This window comes from Aplidium turbinatum, chromosome 1, assembly GCF_918807975.1.
Source record: "Aplidium turbinatum chromosome 1, kaAplTurb1.1, whole genome shotgun sequence".
NCBI lineage: Eukaryota > Metazoa > Chordata > Ascidiacea > Aplousobranchia > Polyclinidae > Aplidium > Aplidium turbinatum.
In genome coordinates this window covers 25071733-25089553 of record NC_137472.1, presented here as the reverse complement: position 1 = coordinate 25089553, position 17821 = coordinate 25071733, and the positions used below count along the sequence as shown (strand labels likewise).

The following is a 17821-nucleotide window of genomic DNA, read 5'->3' as shown; positions in this document are numbered from 1 at the left end:
ACAAATTTGAAAGAAATTTTGTCTGGTAGTGTGAAAATCGTTAATTTTATCAGAGCTTGTGCTTTGAACCATCGAATACTCAAGAGGTTATGTCAAGAAATGGGAACGGAACATGAAGTTCTCCTCTATCATACAGGAGTTTGCTGGCTGTCAAGAAGAGAAGTTTTGAAGCGCTTATTTGAAAAAAAATACAGCATGCATACGTTACCCTTTCCTTGTCGAACTGGAATCTATAAGTGATGAGGACCTTGCAAAAGATGAGTTCATTGAACTAAGGACAATGGAACCATTAAGAATGCCCTTCAATTCGAAAAGTATTGGCGATTTTTGGAGTTTGTTGACGCAAGCATAATATCAACTTTTGGCAAAGAGAGCCATGGCTGCTATAATCCCTTTTGCGATTACATATTTATGTGAGTCAAGATTTTCATCCCTGATAACTATATCAAAACAAAGAGTCGAAACCGGTTGAATGCAAATAAGGATGACATGCGTGTTGCCCTATCAAAGACAAAGTCACAATTTCATGTTCTTGTTGAAAACAAACAGCAGCATCCTTCACATTAATGAAATTAAATCGAAGATATTGAAAAACAATCTGCATGAATTCGCTATTTCTTAAATTTAATAAAACATAAATTGTGTTACCAATTCATTTTAATTTTATTGCGTTATGTCCAATTCATGCTGATCAAAAAAGTTTCTCTGACTAGGCCACAAAGGGGGTCCACGCAAACCAAATTTTTTTTAAGGGGTCGGAGTTAAAAAAAGTTCAAAAACCCCTGTTCTAATACCAACATTTTCGCCGATGCCGATATTACTTTTTAGGCTGATATCGATACCAATATTTTGCCGATACTTTAGTGTTGCAAAAAAAACAATTTTGGTATTTACAAGGAAATAGATGAAATGTTAAGTTTGACCTTATTTGAATAAAACTATTAAAAAAAGCTTTGAATTGGCATAACTTAGTTGTAAAGAATCAATCTATCCAATTTTACTGCATTGTAGTGTCGTAATGGTAGTGTTTAGTAACACAAGGCCGCTATGATTGAGGAGGGGGATAAGGGAATGAACAATAATGTATTTTCTTGAATAGAAACCGCGGCTACTATTTTTTTAATTTTGAACGTTTTGTACAGCTTCTTTTCAAAGGCGGTTTCTATTTTTTTATATGTACGTTTTTGTCTTATAATTGATGCTCAGTGGGCATTCGAGTTTATCTACCATAAGTACCGATAACAAGAAAACGGAAATAATAAGTCAGCTTTAATTTTAATGTCTCTTTTTGTAAAACCGCTAATCCGACAGTTGATATTATTATCACATCTGTGTAAAGCAAACAAAACTAAAAGGAAGTAGTGTTGATTAGGTGACAATAAAATTCTCGTTTGTCAAAAAGTTTTTATTTTATTATTATCCAACCACTACTGTAATGAGCAGTAACCTAATGGCAGAGCCTCCTATCTTTTAATAGTTTGAACAGATAGAATTGTCACGTCTTGTGCTTCTCGTATTTTTTGCTTTGTTTGTGCCACTATCTCGTGTTGAGCCAATACCTTCTCGAGTAAGAAGGCCCTTTCATGAAAAAGGCAAAACTTGTGACGTCATCACGAGTAGTTCAGATTGTCAGCGAAGCGCGTATGGTGAATAGAGTTCTGCAATGGCTTTTAAGCTTGCTTCACTGTGTTTTATTGTAGTAAACCAGCAATCTGTGTCTTAATGTCACACGAATGTAAGAAATCATTGTGACCCCTGTGTCTGTAAGCAACTGTAGGTACCACAAATCAACACTTTTTTTTATTTTAAATATTCATGACCATAGTTCCACGCACGCAAACAAATACACTAGATCAAGTGATAGCATACACAATGCTATTGTATTGAAACATGAATCACAATTACAAATGAAAGTCAGATCTCATTTAAAATTTAATGATTAATCAACATGCTGTCAAAAATCATGCAACAATAAACAAATAATTGTTGTATTCAAACACAAAATGCCACAATACTGTAATAAAAATTGATACGCACAATTGATAAACATTACAATTTTCTTATAAACTATTATTTGAGAAAAGAGCATTATCACACATTAAATGTTGTACTTATATACAATTCTATCACAGTTGGCGATCAACATCATGCACATGATTAGTGCTATTGTAAGTGATTTTGAAATTCAAATAACAACATAAAATAATTAACCTATTCAAAGGCAGCATTGTAAACAGACCAGAGTAGGCCTACATAAATTGCACAATCACTAAATGCCATATAAATGACAGCAGATTACGAATTAACAGTTTGCAGTTCACGTTTCTTTGCCAGTCTTTGTTGAACAATTACATCATTTTCCTTGCGACAAAAATTATTGAGTAAAGAATTTGTGGATGCCCAGCAAGTCATGTTTGTTATTGTTGACACGCTGTGACCATTTTCACAAGTGTTTGTTGACAAGTAATCAACATCGCAATCCAAAATAGCACATAACGTTGTTTGTAAAACCACCTGCTGTTGGTTCTTTGAGAAAAGAAATTATTTAATTGCAGATAGTTGCTCCACAATAAGATAATTTATTTGAACAATCTTTATAATCTTATCATCAAGGTATAATAATCCTCCTCTAGTGATTGCACTAATACTTGTACCATTTACATTCGACATTGCACAAGTCATGCGTTCTTTGCATTCCTCATATTTCATTTTTTACATGCGGTATCACAACAATATCCAGCAAGGTAGGTAATAATGACAGGCAACACAGTTTCACATTTCACACAAATAATGACAAAATATTAAAAAGTCTGGTGGACAAACCGGTAGCTTTTGTGTCATTAAAATTAGCTGTTGACAATTAAACCAAATAGCATTTTCATAATATAAACAACCTTTAATAGACATTAAAATACTAATAACAAGCTTGCACTTTAATGCAAAATCACTTTTACTTGGTAAGGTACAATTTTCAGAAGACAATAACAACAATTGTAATACACTCTCCAATGTGGATATGGAATTTACATGCAATGATAAAACGTAATCACTAATGTTTAGGCAAATTTACTGAGCTTCTGTATACGGTCATGCTCAATTGTTCATCTAAAATCGCTGCACTGGTAACAACAGGCACAGCTATAACATGGCTCTTTATTTCACAAATCAATATTTTATCACGTTCGTCCACAATCTGCCATGAAGAATTGAATTTGAACTTTTTCCTCACAGATCTTTAATTGAAGTCAAACTGTCTTTTTCCAGAGCAATGGTAAACTCTTCTTTGCTGTTTGCAATTGCTTGAGAGAGCTGAACGTTATCTATTGTCTCAAGTTTGTCATCATGATTTGCTCTTTTGGATGTGGAAGGTTTGCTCAAATATGATGCGCGATTTGGTAATTGAGATGGTATGGCGCCAGGTACTAATGTCGAAACTTTCAAATCATAGGACAGCTGTTTTCCTGTTCTCTTACCAAATGCAGAAACAGCCTTTTTGATGTCATGTTTGTAAAAGAAGTTCACATACCTAAAAATTAAAAATATTTTTAAACAAAACCGAAATTGCATTCAGACTCATTAATTTGCGTTTACTTGCTTTTGTACATATTCCTTATTTTGCAGCTCAGCCATTTCCCAGACTGCAAATCAGACGTTTTTTCATTGATTCAACGTCCACAGACGTTAAATCGAAGTAAAGAAACGAGTGATTTGCTGTCTGGGTTGTGAAAGCTGTAATCCAGCTAACAGCTCAGCAGTCTGCTAAGAGTAAGCAGCTAGCAAGCATCTGACAATGTAAAAATGCTGTTAAAAGGAAACATTTGCTGGCTCAAAAAGGCATCACACTGTTTCGAACAATTAATCTATATCTAAACAAGCAGAACAACGCTATTCAAGCGTAAACTTAAAGTGGTTGTTTCTTTTGCCAAGTTACCCGCTTGAAAAGCTATTTCTGTGTTGGCCTACAGAGAACATTACAATACATCGAAAACACGTTAGAGTCTAGAGAGGATTACTAGAAAATTTTGTGAGAGCAGAGAAATCAGAGCAGAGAAAGCAATGCCATTATTTATGAATAGGATTTATTTGAAACAGTCAAACTAAACTAAATGGTTCAGCAGTCAGACATTACTTCCCAGACAGAAAATCGATCGTTTTTTCACATTGATTCACCGTCTGCAGACAATTCAAAAAAGGACTGATTTTCTGTTATGATTGAAACAATTAAGTTGACAAAATAAGTTGAGAGTACATACTCGACTTGACTTTGTTGGAACAAAATCCTTTTTGATAACATAGAGCCACTTCTTTTTTAATTCCTCATCTTTTGGAAAGCTGAAAACTTGCACTTTTAATCCACCATGATAATTTCCATTGCAGTTGGGAACACAGCACATATAAGGCATTGCAAACTTTTTGTTGTTTTCTCACCAGAGTTACAGAGTTTATTTAAAGATCCATTCTAGCAACTAAAACACACCAAAAAACCAGAGCAAAAACTAATTAACCAGCAAAATTTAGAAAATTTCTACAAATTTTAATTTTTCAACACAAAGATAGTTTGGTCATCCATCGCTGCCTTTCCTTTTAGTTTGCATTTATAACTAAGTTATCCAGCATTCACAATACCTTGCAATAAGGTAACAAAAAGAGCCTGAATAAATGTGTGAAATACTCTAATTATTTAGTTTTCAGAATTATTAACCTGCTAAGTAAATACTGCTATAATTTCAGATTTCTGTTAGATATTAACTTCTCAAATCTCATCCACTGATCAACAGTCAACACATTACACTGCATTGCGCCTTGCGGATCTTGCGAATTGCGATGCGGTTAGGAAAAGAAAGCTTACTTAGTGAGGCGTAACGATCTACCAGTGATGACGTCAATACGCAATGAAACGGCCTTCTACCTCTAGGTGGCGTTGGTTGAGCCCTCGAAATTAGCCTCCATCTACGACGGCAATGCACTTCTTCTTCATCGTGTGTCACACGGCGGTAGCCCAGAGCATTACGCACGTTATTTTATGCGCTGACAATGCTCTTGTGAACTGTAAAAAGTTTGCAACCTTATAAATACTGGCTTAATTGTTACGCAAAAGTTATTCTTTCATCGAAAGCCTATTTTTTGACCGGTGTTGTTGCGAATATAAAAAGTGGTACAAAATTGGATAAATGGTTCTTCGGCAGTAAAGTAATGCTTCCGATCATATGGCATCGCGCATTCATGAACGGGCAGTTTTGCGTGATCAAGTATTCCAGTGACGACGCGACAACCTCATCCTCCGATGATTCCGATTCTGACTAGTTCTTTATCCAACAGACTTTGTGTTGCTCGCAGTATCCTAATTGTGTCGACACTATGTTAGTGTACTGTATACGTAAATCGAGGCAATCTTCTCGCAGGGAGCTATTGATTTGTTATCGGTACCTGATTGAGCAATTAACGTTATTTTATGATAATTTAACGTAGCTAAATGTCGAATTAATGTAAACAAACGTAAATTTCTTATTGGGCATTGTTGTTACGCGATATAACTCGCCGGGAAAATTAAATCGATTTGTGCTGACTCGAACGTTGAATCAACCCAAAATTAACTTACTTCCCCGGAATGGCCCATTTCGGTGAGTCCAATCCCTTAACAGGGGACTTTTTCAATGTTTTTTTTTAATTATTGGGTACCGTAGCCTAATTATCATTGCCGTTTTAGGGTTAGGGGTGAGAGGTTAGGAACTCACGGAATCGGACTCACCGAATAGTAGCAGACCCTACTCCCCCCCCCCCAATGAGTTATAACGTGAATCACCGTGTGTATCGCGTTGATCGTTTTATCGCTACTTTTGGTATTATCACATCACAACAAATCAAACAGTGCGGTCGTGATACACTATTCAATTATTTTTTTTCTCTTCTTGTTTTACATGTTTTGATACAATTTTTTTATAATCAACGTTCACAGCAATTGCCGAGGCAATTTCAACTTTTGCCATTTGGCCTCGTCAACATTTTTGCGAAGTAAAAATATGCTGATTTTGAAGACTGCGTGAGTGTTCACAGCAAGTAAAATAGTCCGAGGTGAGGTCTTGGTGCAATGTTTTTGCTGATTAAACTCACGCTGCGAGTAAATCAAACAGGAAGAAATTTTAAACAATTTTTGTCCGAATTAAATGCTCATTTTGCGGCGGCATTTTTATTGCTGTAACAGAATGGCCACAATGACGTTTGCGGCGGCATTTACCACGGCAATTGCCATGTGCCGCCACTAATTTCGAGGACTGCATGTTGTGCTTATATCCAATATCCATCTTGTGTAACCTGCTTAAGTCCTTTTCTGTAGTGTTGTTGCTGAGTTATGTCTGCTTATAGTATAAAAAAGTTACTTCTCTAACCAAACTGTATTTTTCATTTGATTCAATAAAAGTTGTTGTGATGAAATCGACTGGAGATCCTCCAAGAGGAGTCAAAAGCAAAGAAAATACATGATTAGAAAAAACTGTTGAAACATTCCTAACGGCAATTGAAAGAAACGAAGAAAATCCAAACAACATCGACAGGCTAGGGACCGTAGGGTTACTGGTAAATTCACTTTCACACAGAATCTTAATCTTCATCGCAAATGCACAAACCTACATCACAGCAATGATAGCACTCAAAAATGCTTAAATCACAAAAAATACTATATTTGCTAAGCATTTATTGATGATCAGAATTGAAAATTCCAACAAAATGTTTGACGTGTACAACTGTACAAGTGTACATCCATGCATTAGATCAACTTCCTAAAAAATTGAAATCGAACCATAAAAGCTGAGCCCTACAAAGACGAACTCTATCAAGATGCATTTATCAGTGGAATCAATTCCAATAAGTCTTGCAATTCAACAAAGATTGCTACAAACACATGCCTGATGCCATTCTTATCCAAGCAGCTGTTGTCTTTAGTAACAAGAGATCATCCGCTCATTAATGCAAACTCATGCAATCATTTACTGCTTTCCAGACGTGATGTTCTGCGATTTTTTGAAAATTATTGGGTACCGTAGCATAATTATCATTGATGTTTTTACATCGTTTTAACGTCGCTAAACGTTGAAATCGTGCAGAAAAAAATAGAAAAATTGCATAAATACTGATACAATACACTCAAGCCAATATAACACCATGTAACAAAAAATTAGTTGTGTCAAGATTTTAGTATTTTTTGAAAGATATTGCTGATTAAAACATGCTTCTAGCAATTTTTTTCCACAAGTGTTGTTTAAAACATATTTATTTAAGGTTTTTGAATTTTTAGTACCCTGTTTCTCAAGCTCTTATTCTAAATTCCCTATAAGGTCGATAAAGTGTGACGTCATAGCGGCTATAACTTTAGCTGCATAATTGTTGCTTGTATCATAACAATGATCATTATTTCATCATAGTCGCGGAATAGAGCAAGTACAGAAATTTTAAATGGTTTTTATTTACTATCAATGTAATCAGAAAATATAGAACTTAAAATGTTTCAATCATTCATTGTTTCTTACTGTGTTCTGTAAAAAGCTTTAGCCTAAACTGCAGATAAGTTGGGAATTGGATCATCACGTGAATGCAAACTTTCAACTGATTGTTTTTGAAACTTTTCGCTATGTCTGTGGTCTATCTATATCAGTAACCAATAACCATATCAGACTAACAAGCGAAATGTGCAGTGAAACAAAGCTAGAAGCAAAGCTTTTATACTAATGAAATGTACTTTGGTATGGAAATTAGTGACCAAGTTAAAAGCTGTACATGTGCACCTTATGTGATCTGCAGAACACATCAGTCCAATTTAGATGGCTGACTATGGAAACGAAATTTGATACTACAGCATTTGCCATTTCAAGAGTTTGGGGAGAACCCCGAAACACTTCATGGTTTAGAAAAACAATAAACCGACATGAGTGACATTGCATATTCTTCCATATTATGTTCTATTGCACCTGTTTCGCACAGCACTCAGCAGCTGAGTTGCCACTTCTCAAACCCTCGAGAGAAAAGCTGCATAAGACACAGTAGTGTCTCAAGATATAGAAAAAGTCTCTCATGACGAATTCAACATACCTAATACAGACATAAATTCAGAATTTTGGTAATAGGCTAAACGAAGCAATAATTATCAACTTTTGGAAACAATATGATTAAAGAATATGAAACATGGTATGTTTCTTGTCCATAACAATGCATTTCCTGCAATCCCATCTTGATTGTTTTGATCCTTGTATGAGCGATTGGTGGAAGCGGAAAACGTGGTGAAAGGTTTCATCTTATATGGAAAGAAACTATCAAGGCCGGTGGATTTGCAACATGAAAGAGGGGGGTGTATGGTCGGTAATACGAGAAGAGTTATCAGTGTAGACACAAGTCACACAAATGTGATCACTTTTGAAGTGTTTTCCTCTTTGCATGATGCATATATGGCTTATATTTGCATAACATTTCTGTGTGTTTGCATGCTTATAGTGTCATGTTATACATTTTATCAAAAGTAAGGACAATAGGTCCACAGACCTTACCTTACTTACGCACCACTAATGTTCAACTGTTTTATTCGCATCAACCGCGCAGGGGTACAAAGGATTGACAATTTGACACGGCGAGAGAGCACAAACAAACATAGCCAGGTCGAAGACTTTAAGAAACCGGCCTGCCACACCCCGCGGCGGCGGGAAGCGGCGTGATTTAGGAGTGACGGTGCACCTGGAGGGGTAAGTCCACCAGCTTAGGTTGCGGGGGCCAGGCTGGGGAGTCGAGGTACCTGTGGAGGGAGAGTGTGGATCGAAAACGTTACATGACCCGTCCGCAAATTTAGAATGGCGGAGCGGGCCAGGGAGACAGGCTCTTTCTGCATTGCCCAGAAAGATGGCCTGCGACCGGTCGCGTGTGGACGCTGGAACCGGCAGTAATTGACCGCCGGGAGGAGCCCACGTCTCATTCATGTGACCTCGGCGCAGGTACTTGACTCTTATACCCGGTTTGCCAGTAGGCAGAGCGGATAAAGTTGGGGTCTACCACGAGGAAGAGAGTCAACTATTTAAGGATAATTTGGCTCTCGTTGCAGACAAAATTCAAATAAAAATGTGGAGCAGAGGCTCGATTAATCAATAGAAACAAAAAATATAGGTGGGAATGTAATACATACTCACTGGAGAAGAGTAAGCTTTGATTCGGCAAGCACGGATGTGCACTGGCCAGACGTTGAGGCAGATTCGCCCAGCTGGGTCGGGGAGGCTAGCGATGATCGAAACCAGAGGCAGTGATAGGCTACATTACCAGGAAAAAGTAGAAAATTGGGGTGGAAATTTTGAGGCTGCATCGAGTTGATCAGGGGATTGTGTTGATCAATGCGTTGAAAGCAGAGTGAGGTTGATCCGAGCGGGCAAGAACAGCGTTACAAGGCGAAACTTCGAAACAATTGATTGATTAATACATAGAGATCTAGTGATGATTGAAGTTACTTAACTGCAGTTAAACCAGTCTCGATTCACAATGTACATGAGACTAGTGTTGGGCGATTATATCGAACTTTCGATACGATACAATATCTTTTCAATATCGATATTTATTTCAATATTGTTCGATAATTTGTAACTGCAAACCCCTACAAAAAAACGTTGCCGAAGCCAAACGGCAAAAGTTGAAATTGCCTCGGCAATTGCTATGAACGTTTATTACGAAAAAAATTGCACCAAACATGGAAAACGAGAAGCGAAAAATATGCTAGAGTAGTCTATCACGACCGCACTGTTTGATTTGTTGTGATGTAATAATACCAAAAGTAGCGATAAAGCGAGCAACACGATACGCACGCTGTTACGGTGATTCACGTTGAATAACTCACGGGGAGGAAAAGTAAGTTAAATTTGCGTTGATTCAACGTTCGAGTGAGCACAAATCGATTTAATTTTCCAGGCGGGTTATATTGCGTAACAATGCCCAAAAAGAAATTTATGTTTGTTTTACATTAATTCGACATCTAGCGACGTTGAATTATCATAAAATAACGTTAATTGCTCAACCAAGTACCGGTAACATATTAATCGCTCCCTGCGAGAAGATTGCCTCGATTTAGGTATGCACTAACATAATTTCGGCATACTTGATACTGCGAGCAACACTGTCAAGTAATTTGCGTTGTATGCTACAGTAGAAACTCCTGCCGCGTTCCACGCATAATGCCTTTGGCCAACGCAACTGTTCAGTTGGCGCTCCCACTCTGTTTACTTACTTGCTTGTTATGTTGAGGTGCGGTTCAGGTTGATAATCTTATTGTCTCAAGTACTAAGCTTAATTCATTTGTTTATATTTATTTAGATGTTCCATTTAGTTTGCTAAAGCTAATATAAGCTTGCGTAATAAAGTATGTATTAGTTCACGACAATTTAACAAACTTTGCAATTTGTGACCAATCTTTTCACATCATCTATCGAGTATGGCAAATTCATTGTTCTTACAAAATGTTGCATTCTCACAACTCCCGGATGACACAAATTTTCATGAATTTCTTTCAGTGTGTTCCTAGTTGTACTGGCACAATACGCACGAGATAAAGCATCAGATGCCACGTTAAGTTTGCCTTCGCGATACACGATGTCATACGAATACTGTGCCAACTTGACTCGCCAACGCATTATCTTGTCGTTTTTTACTTTTCCTCTTCTTCTGTGGTCGAACATAAAAGCAACTGAATTTTGATCAGTGATCAAAGTAAAATGTCTGCCTAAAAGGAAATGTGACCACTTTCGAACCGCTTCTATTATGGCAGTAGCTTCTTTTTCGATACTGGAATATCGCTTTTCGTTCAAATTCAGGGTCCGAGAAAAAAACGCCACAGGCCTTCCCGCCTGATGTAATATTGCGGACAACGCAATATCCGAGGCATCAGTTTCGACTGAAAAGGGCAAGTTTTCATCTATTACCTTCAAAGTGGCTTCTTCCAAGACATGCCGAAGTTTGTTAAAACACGAGATAGCTTGATCACTCAGGGGAAACCTATTACTATCAACAAGTGGTTTTATTTTGTCCGAATACTGCGGTATCCATCGAGCATAATATGCCATAAGACCAATAATTCGTCGTAGCTCTTTGGCTGAGGTTGGAACCGGCATTTCTAATAACGACTTCACTCTCTCGCGATCAGGGCTTAAACTGCCATTACTTATTTCATACCCCAGTAAGTTGATCTTGTCTGTGGAGTAGGTGCACTTGTCATTATTGAAAGTGAGATTGCACTTGTTTGCAACTGTTAGGAAATGCTGAAGGTTTTCATCATGTTCTTCCTTTGTCTTACCGCACACGGTAATATTGTCCAAATAAGCAAATGTGCCTTTACAATCATTGCTCTCGATGATATTGTCAACAATTCTTTGAAACCAAGGTACAGCATTTGTTAATCCAAACGATAGTCTTTTGCTTTGATACAATCTACTATTGGCTTCAAAGGCTGTATAAGGCCGATCTTCCACAGGAATTTCAACTTGATGGTATGCACTTTTTAGATCCAATGTGCTAAAAAAAGAATAGTGAGCAATCTTGTTGACCAAATTTTGCATGTTAGGCAATGGATATCCGTCTAACAACGTAAACTTATTGATAGTTTGACTGTAATCAATGCACATTCTTTTCCTGTGATTTTCTCCAGATACCACAAGGACTTGAGCTCGCCATGGTGCAGTGCTTGGCTCAATTACACCTTGCTAAAGATCTTTTTGTATAGTTTCAGTTATAAACCTTTCGTTAGCAGCAGACTGCTTTCTGGACTTAGTCACAATTGGCTTACAGTTGGGCGATAAATGTTGAAACAATCTTGGACAAATATCTGTTTTCACGCATTTTAGTGCCCCCAGATACAAAGGAGCTTCACTACCTCCAAAGTTAATTTTTACGTGCTTATGCTGAGCCAAGAAGTCTTGCCCCAGAATAACGTCCGTTAGCAAATTATCAAGCACGATTAGTTTCACTTTATCGTATTCACGTCTTTGAAAGTAAACTTTAACAGTAGAAAATAAATCGCTTTGTGAAGTTTTTTTATTCATGGCCAAACCAATTTCATTAAACTCCGGTTCGATAGGAATTGCATTCTTTAAAGCAAAATGTTTGCTCACATGACTTAGGGTAGAACCCGTGTCCACAAGTGCTCTCGCAGTAACACCATTAATACACACAGTGTAGTTAACTTTATTTGGAGCAGAATGTAAGGAGAATAAAGAAGCACTAGACGGATTTTGTGAAATTCGTTTTCTACGAGAACGACACTCCCTTGCATAGTGACCAAGATAACCACACTTATAGCACTTACTGTTCTTTGCAGGGCATCTTTCTCTTCCATGATTGTCAGGACAGCCACAGTGGGAGCATTTTTTCTTCAAGTCAGCTGCAGCACAACTTTCATTTAACGGAAGTCTTTCACGCAAAGAAATCTCTTGTTCAGCCGATTCTCTCTGAGAACACTGTATCGTGTTGGCAAATGTTGATGTGTTTTCTTGGCAGTAGGTTTGCTGTTGATTTGAAACTAGAAAGGCATCAGAATTTTTCTGAGCAATATCTAATGAGCGAGCTTGATTAAAAATAGCATCGAGGGTTATGGTCTCTTCTCTAATATTTTCCAAGAGTCTTTAACGTATTGATGCAGACAATATCCCTGATATAAAAGCGTCACGAATAGCTTCATTGCGGCAAACTTCCGCGGTTACGGCTTTAAAATTGCAATTTCGAGATAACCGCTTCAGGTTTAATACGTAATCATCTAATGACTGTTCTGCCTGTTGTTTGCACGTCATTAGCAAATGTCTGGCAAATATGAGATTATTTGGTTTCACGTATAATCTTTCTAAAGTTCTTATTGCAAGTTCATAAGTATTACATTCACTGATGTAATCGTAAACATCCTTATCAACGTGGGCGATCAAACATCGCAGTTTATCGTCATCACTGATCTCTGGTTCAGCTGGAAATGCTGCAAGAAAATTCGCGAATGTTCGATGCCAATGTTTCCACTCTTTACTAGCTCTTCAAGTTAGCTCTTCGTACTAAAAATTTAGAAATTTCACAATGGGAATTAGTTGTTCCTGAAGTATTGCATTCACTTCGATCGTTATTGTGCACATCCACAAATGAAACGCCTCACGAAGGACTTTTTAATTTTCCACGACGCTCAACTTTTGGGTTATGTGTTCCTTCGTGGTTGACTGAAGAAGACAAGGTACTAGTAAAACGTTTTGTACGTAACAAGTACGATCCACTAGGGGACGAAGTTCAACTTGTGAATGCAAATCCAAATTATGCTGCGGTAAAGTTCCCAAATGGAAGGGAAGCAACTGTATCTGCCAGAGACTTGGCAGCGCCAGGACGAGACTTTGCCGACCCCGTCAACCCTGCTGAAGTGGAGAAATCGAATGAGGTGAACTTCAGAATTAGAAATGTTTCTGATGACGTCGAACGTGAAATTACCTGTGAGAGGAGCTCTGCAGACGATGGTGTGATTATTAACACGCAACCTATTGAACCTAATGTTGAATTGCAAACACAGAAAAACTGGCGTTCTGTTTGTATAAAAAACCCGCCAAAAAGACTGAACTACAATTGAGCGTTTGTGTATTTATTGTACTGTAATTTTCATGAAGGGGTGAATGTCGTGTAATTTGCGTTGTATGCTACAGTAGAAACTCCTGCCGCGTTCCACGCATAATGCCTTTGGCCAACGCAACTGTTCAGTTGGCGCTCCCACTCTGTTTACTTACTTGCTTGTTATGTTGAGGTGCGGTTCAGGTTGATAATCTTATTGTCTGAAGTACTAAGCTTAATTCATTTGTTTATATTTATTTAGATGTTCCATTTAGTTTGCTAAAGCTAATATAAGCTTGCGTAATAAAGTATGTATTAGTTCACGACAAACACAATGTCTGTTTGATGAAGAACTAGATGTCAGAATCGAAATCATCAGTGTTGTCACTGGAATCGCACACAACAAGAGGCTCATCGCTTGGCAGTAAAGCTACACTGTCTTCGCCGTTCGCAATGAAGCCTCAACGTTTTGCCGCTTTCGTGCTTTGATACCCATCCACACGCCTCTTTCGCAGAGCTCCATCAGGGTGTTGACTAAGGAGCAAATCTATGGCTGTGGCATAACGACTAGGAGGAACGACTAACCCTAACCTTACAAGCGCTCTTGTGGCCTCGGCATTTTTATTGCTGACGCTAATGCGCCATTCATGTATCTGCGTCGGCAATTGCCGACACTAATTTCGAAGACTGAGAAACTCTTTTCTTAATTAGTACAAAAGTATCGAAATATCGAGTATTTTTTCAAATATTGTATCGTTTTGTTTTTTTCAATATCGCCCAACACTACATGAGACACTTTATTCCTTTCCTTTGTTCATTCTTGAATGCTTGGGTTTGATGAGACTGGAGCATTATAAAAAAGATGACCAGGGCTGCAATTTTTGCCTTTTTTGGTGACGAGGTCACTCGACACGCGCCATCACTATTCGACAAACGCCGTGCCTTACGGTAAAAAAAAGAAGAAAAAAAAAGGAAAAAAAACTGAGAGAGGACTAAACATCGTCAGGTCGAGGAACAATCCGGAGGGGGGGCATCACGTGATGCAAACAATAAGCGTTCGAAGAAAAAATAACTTTTGCGTAACAATAAGCCGGTATTTATAAGGTTGCAAACTTTTTACAGTTTACAAGAGCATTGTCAGCACATAAAATAGCTTGCGTGATGCTCTGGGCTACCGCCGTGTGACACGCGATGAAGAAACGCATAAAATTTTGTTTGATTAAACATTAAAGCATACGGCAATTGCCGCCGTAATCCAAGGTTTGTTGATTTGGCGACGGCAATAATTTTGCCGTCATAGATACAAGCTAATTACGAGGGCTGTATACATGTCCGGTAGGTACATAACTTTGCGTTTGATACTCCTTTGCAATCACTCAACCAGCGTGCGATCAAAAGCTTAAGTAAGTGATTCTGATACCACACAACTTGTGCGGTAACTCGCGGCCAAATGCTTATAATCTGACTCTTGTGACGTCATATTACTATTCGACAAACAAACGCAGAATTTTTGGTCGTTCGACAAGAAAGAAAAAATTGCAGCCCTGAAGATGACACTGGTTTATAGACATAAGGTGATAAATTTTAAGACAATTGATATAATTATAAGGTTATGACGTCTAAACGGTTTGCTGCCTTGCACGCTCGGATACTTAATGCAACGTTTCTGTTATTGGGGAATAAGTTTCTGATCGCTGAAGTCGTCTTTTCTATGACGTAGCCCCTCCACAAGTGAGCCCGGCGTTCCAAGCTTTCCAGACGCAGAAGGATCCTTCGATTGAGAGGTAGGCCACTTTTCTAGCCACTTCTGCTACCCCACGAGTAGGCACGCCCAAGGCCGTCAAAGCTCGAGAGCTCGTAGGGGCGTAGCTCCCGAGGGAGGCTACGATGAACGGAAGTGACAGGACGTCCCTGCAAGGGCGCTTCCTGTCTTCCTTTATGTTAACACATAAATTGCCGTACTTGTCGTGTTTCCTGTCGGCGGCTTCCCGCCGTTTTTACCAGTCATTTTAACTCTTATCTTTGTAGAAAGAACAAAGCCAACAAGCGCCAGGAGAAGACATTGTGAAGAAAGGAACGTTCTTGCCAGCTATCAGCACAAGGCTGAGCACTAGGGTGTAACACTTTTTGACTTTTTTTCTTAAATTTGTTTTGGTTAGTAATTTTCTAATGCCAAATGGTGTAACTAAAAGAGTGGCAAAAAAAATTTCGAAAAAGTTTGTTGTTTTAGCAAGCCCCGTGGCCCGTTTCCATGGCAATCGGGCCCGATTTTACAAATTTGGTCTAACTCTGGCTACGAATGTCCCAAAGAGCTAAAATTGGTATCAAAATACTCGGAATAGCCAAGTTTATATATATACAGGGTGATCCGAAAGTAACTCCCTATTCTAAAATCACTGTAATTTATTCTTGAAGTTTAATTTCTCCAATTAATGAATATGAGAAGAAAATATACTGCATGGAATTTTGTTTAAAATTCAATACTGGCCACCATCATTCGCCACAAGCTTCTCAAGTCGACCATGAACAGCATCAACTGACTTCACAAGAAACTTTTGTGGGATGGAACTCATAACTTCACGTATTCTCGCTTCAAGTTCTTCCAGATTTTTTGGTTTGGTTGAATAGACTTGTTCTTTTAACCAACCCCAAAGAAAAAAGTCGCAGGGTGTTAAATCAGGACTTCTGGCTGGCCATTCGTGTGAACCACGACAATCCATCCATTTTCCAGGAAATTGGGCATTCAGCCATTCTCGAACAACAATAGCAAATTAGCAAAGTGTGGAGGAGCTCCATTTTGCATGAAAATTAAATCTTCAATATTATCCCAAGCACTGATAATTGGCCAAACTTCATTTTTCAGCATGGTGAGGTACCTTTCGGCATTCATGGTATCATGAAGGATGAACTAATGAACAAATATGGAGCTCCTCCAAACTTTGCTATTGTTGTTCGACAATGACTGAATGCCCAATTTTCTGGAAAATGGATGGGTCGTCGTGGTTCACACGAATGGCCAGCCAGAAGTCCTGATTTAACACCCTGCAACTTTTTTCTTTGGGGTTTGTTAAAAGAACAAGTCTACGGTACTCAACCAAACCAAAAACTTTGGAAGAACTTGAAGCGAGAATACGTGAAGTTATGAGTTCCCTCCCGCGAGAGTTTCATGTGAAATCAGTTGATGCTGTTCATGGTCGACTTGAGAAGCTTGTGGTGAATGATGGTGGCCATATTGAACTTTAAATAAAATTCCATGCAATATATTTTCTTCTCGTATTCATTAATTGGAGAAATTACACTTCAAGAATAAATTACAGTTATTTTAGAATAGGGAGTTACTTTCGGATCACTCTGTATATCACTTCAAGAGGAACTATAAGTCTAATGCTTTTAGTTTTTAAGATAATAACCAAAATGTCAAATTTTCTCCATTTTTTAGTTACCCAGCAACATAATACAGCAGTTATACCATCAAAATATGCTTAATTGGCATTATTAATGTTTCACAACACTTGAAAATATCTTTTGAAAATCAACATATTGTAAGGCAAAGTACTGCAGGGCAAAGTCTAGAGGCATCTTTTTCATCTCATGATGACCAGCTGTCACTGTCGGAAGAATCATCAAATGGATTTAAAGGTAGTGACACAAGCAAGTCCAGCATGGAATCGGAGTATGAAGAAAAGGCCACTCAAAAATCGATCGTTAGCTCTGGTGCATGCAAGATAAGCGACAAGCGTAATATCAGTCTGCGATCAACCATTGATACTTTGAATGATGCCGCTGAAAATCTGTCAAGTGTTGGTAGTAAACGAAGCCACATGACACTCTATCGAAAAAAGAAGAAGTTGCGTCGTGAAGCTACTGAAAAAGGAGTGGACAAGCTAAAAAATGCACCTTTTCAAATTGCAATTGACGGCAAAAAGGTGCTCAGTAAAGAAAGATTTGCTTTTCTAGCAGTGTTCAAAGAAGGAGAGTATTTGCTTGGTCTGAAAACCTTTGGGGAAAACAAATCTTGCAACGCTTTACCTGTACCGATTTCATACTCAGGTGCATACTATATTTTTATAACAGCCTAGTTTCATATTCATATCATTAAGGCATGAAGCCCGAATTTCAACTTCTGTACAAGTCAAATGCTTGAATTAACAGAATTAAATACGATACCGGTACTGATTGTTTTATTGTTATAGTGTGGCTGATAAATAATTATTTTTATGGTTAATTTTGAATTACAGTT

General features: G+C 38.0%; 2 protein-coding genes across 6 annotated transcripts in view; both read right to left on the bottom strand.

Annotated features, from left to right (window-relative positions):
* The window catches only part of LOC145771022 (uncharacterized), a 114913-nt gene that overhangs the window by 74605 nt on the left and 22487 nt on the right, over positions 1 to 17821 (bottom strand). The gene's annotated exons all lie outside the window — the stretch shown is intronic.
* Positions 1723 to 4801, bottom strand: LOC145776108 (uncharacterized). Its single transcript, XM_082587516.1, has 2 exons — positions 4254 to 4801; positions 1723 to 3526 (listed from the first exon to the last, which is right to left on the bottom strand). Exons 1-2 carry the CDS (start codon positions 4292 to 4294, stop codon positions 3226 to 3228), a joined length of 342 nt encoding a protein of 113 aa, XP_082443642.1. The 5' UTR covers positions 4295 to 4801; the 3' UTR covers positions 1723 to 3225.

What these genes read in the sequence shown, in the direction of transcription:
- LOC145776108 (XM_082587516.1), bottom strand. Translation starts at nt 4,294, where the DNA reads ATGTTATCAAAAAGGATTTTGTTCCAACAAAGTCAAGTCGA. An exon ending in TTCCAACAAAGTCAAGTCGA is followed by an intron (nt 3,527 to 4,253) that starts GTATGTACTCTC and finishes TTTAATTTTTAG; the next exon opens with GTATGTGAACTTCTTTTACA.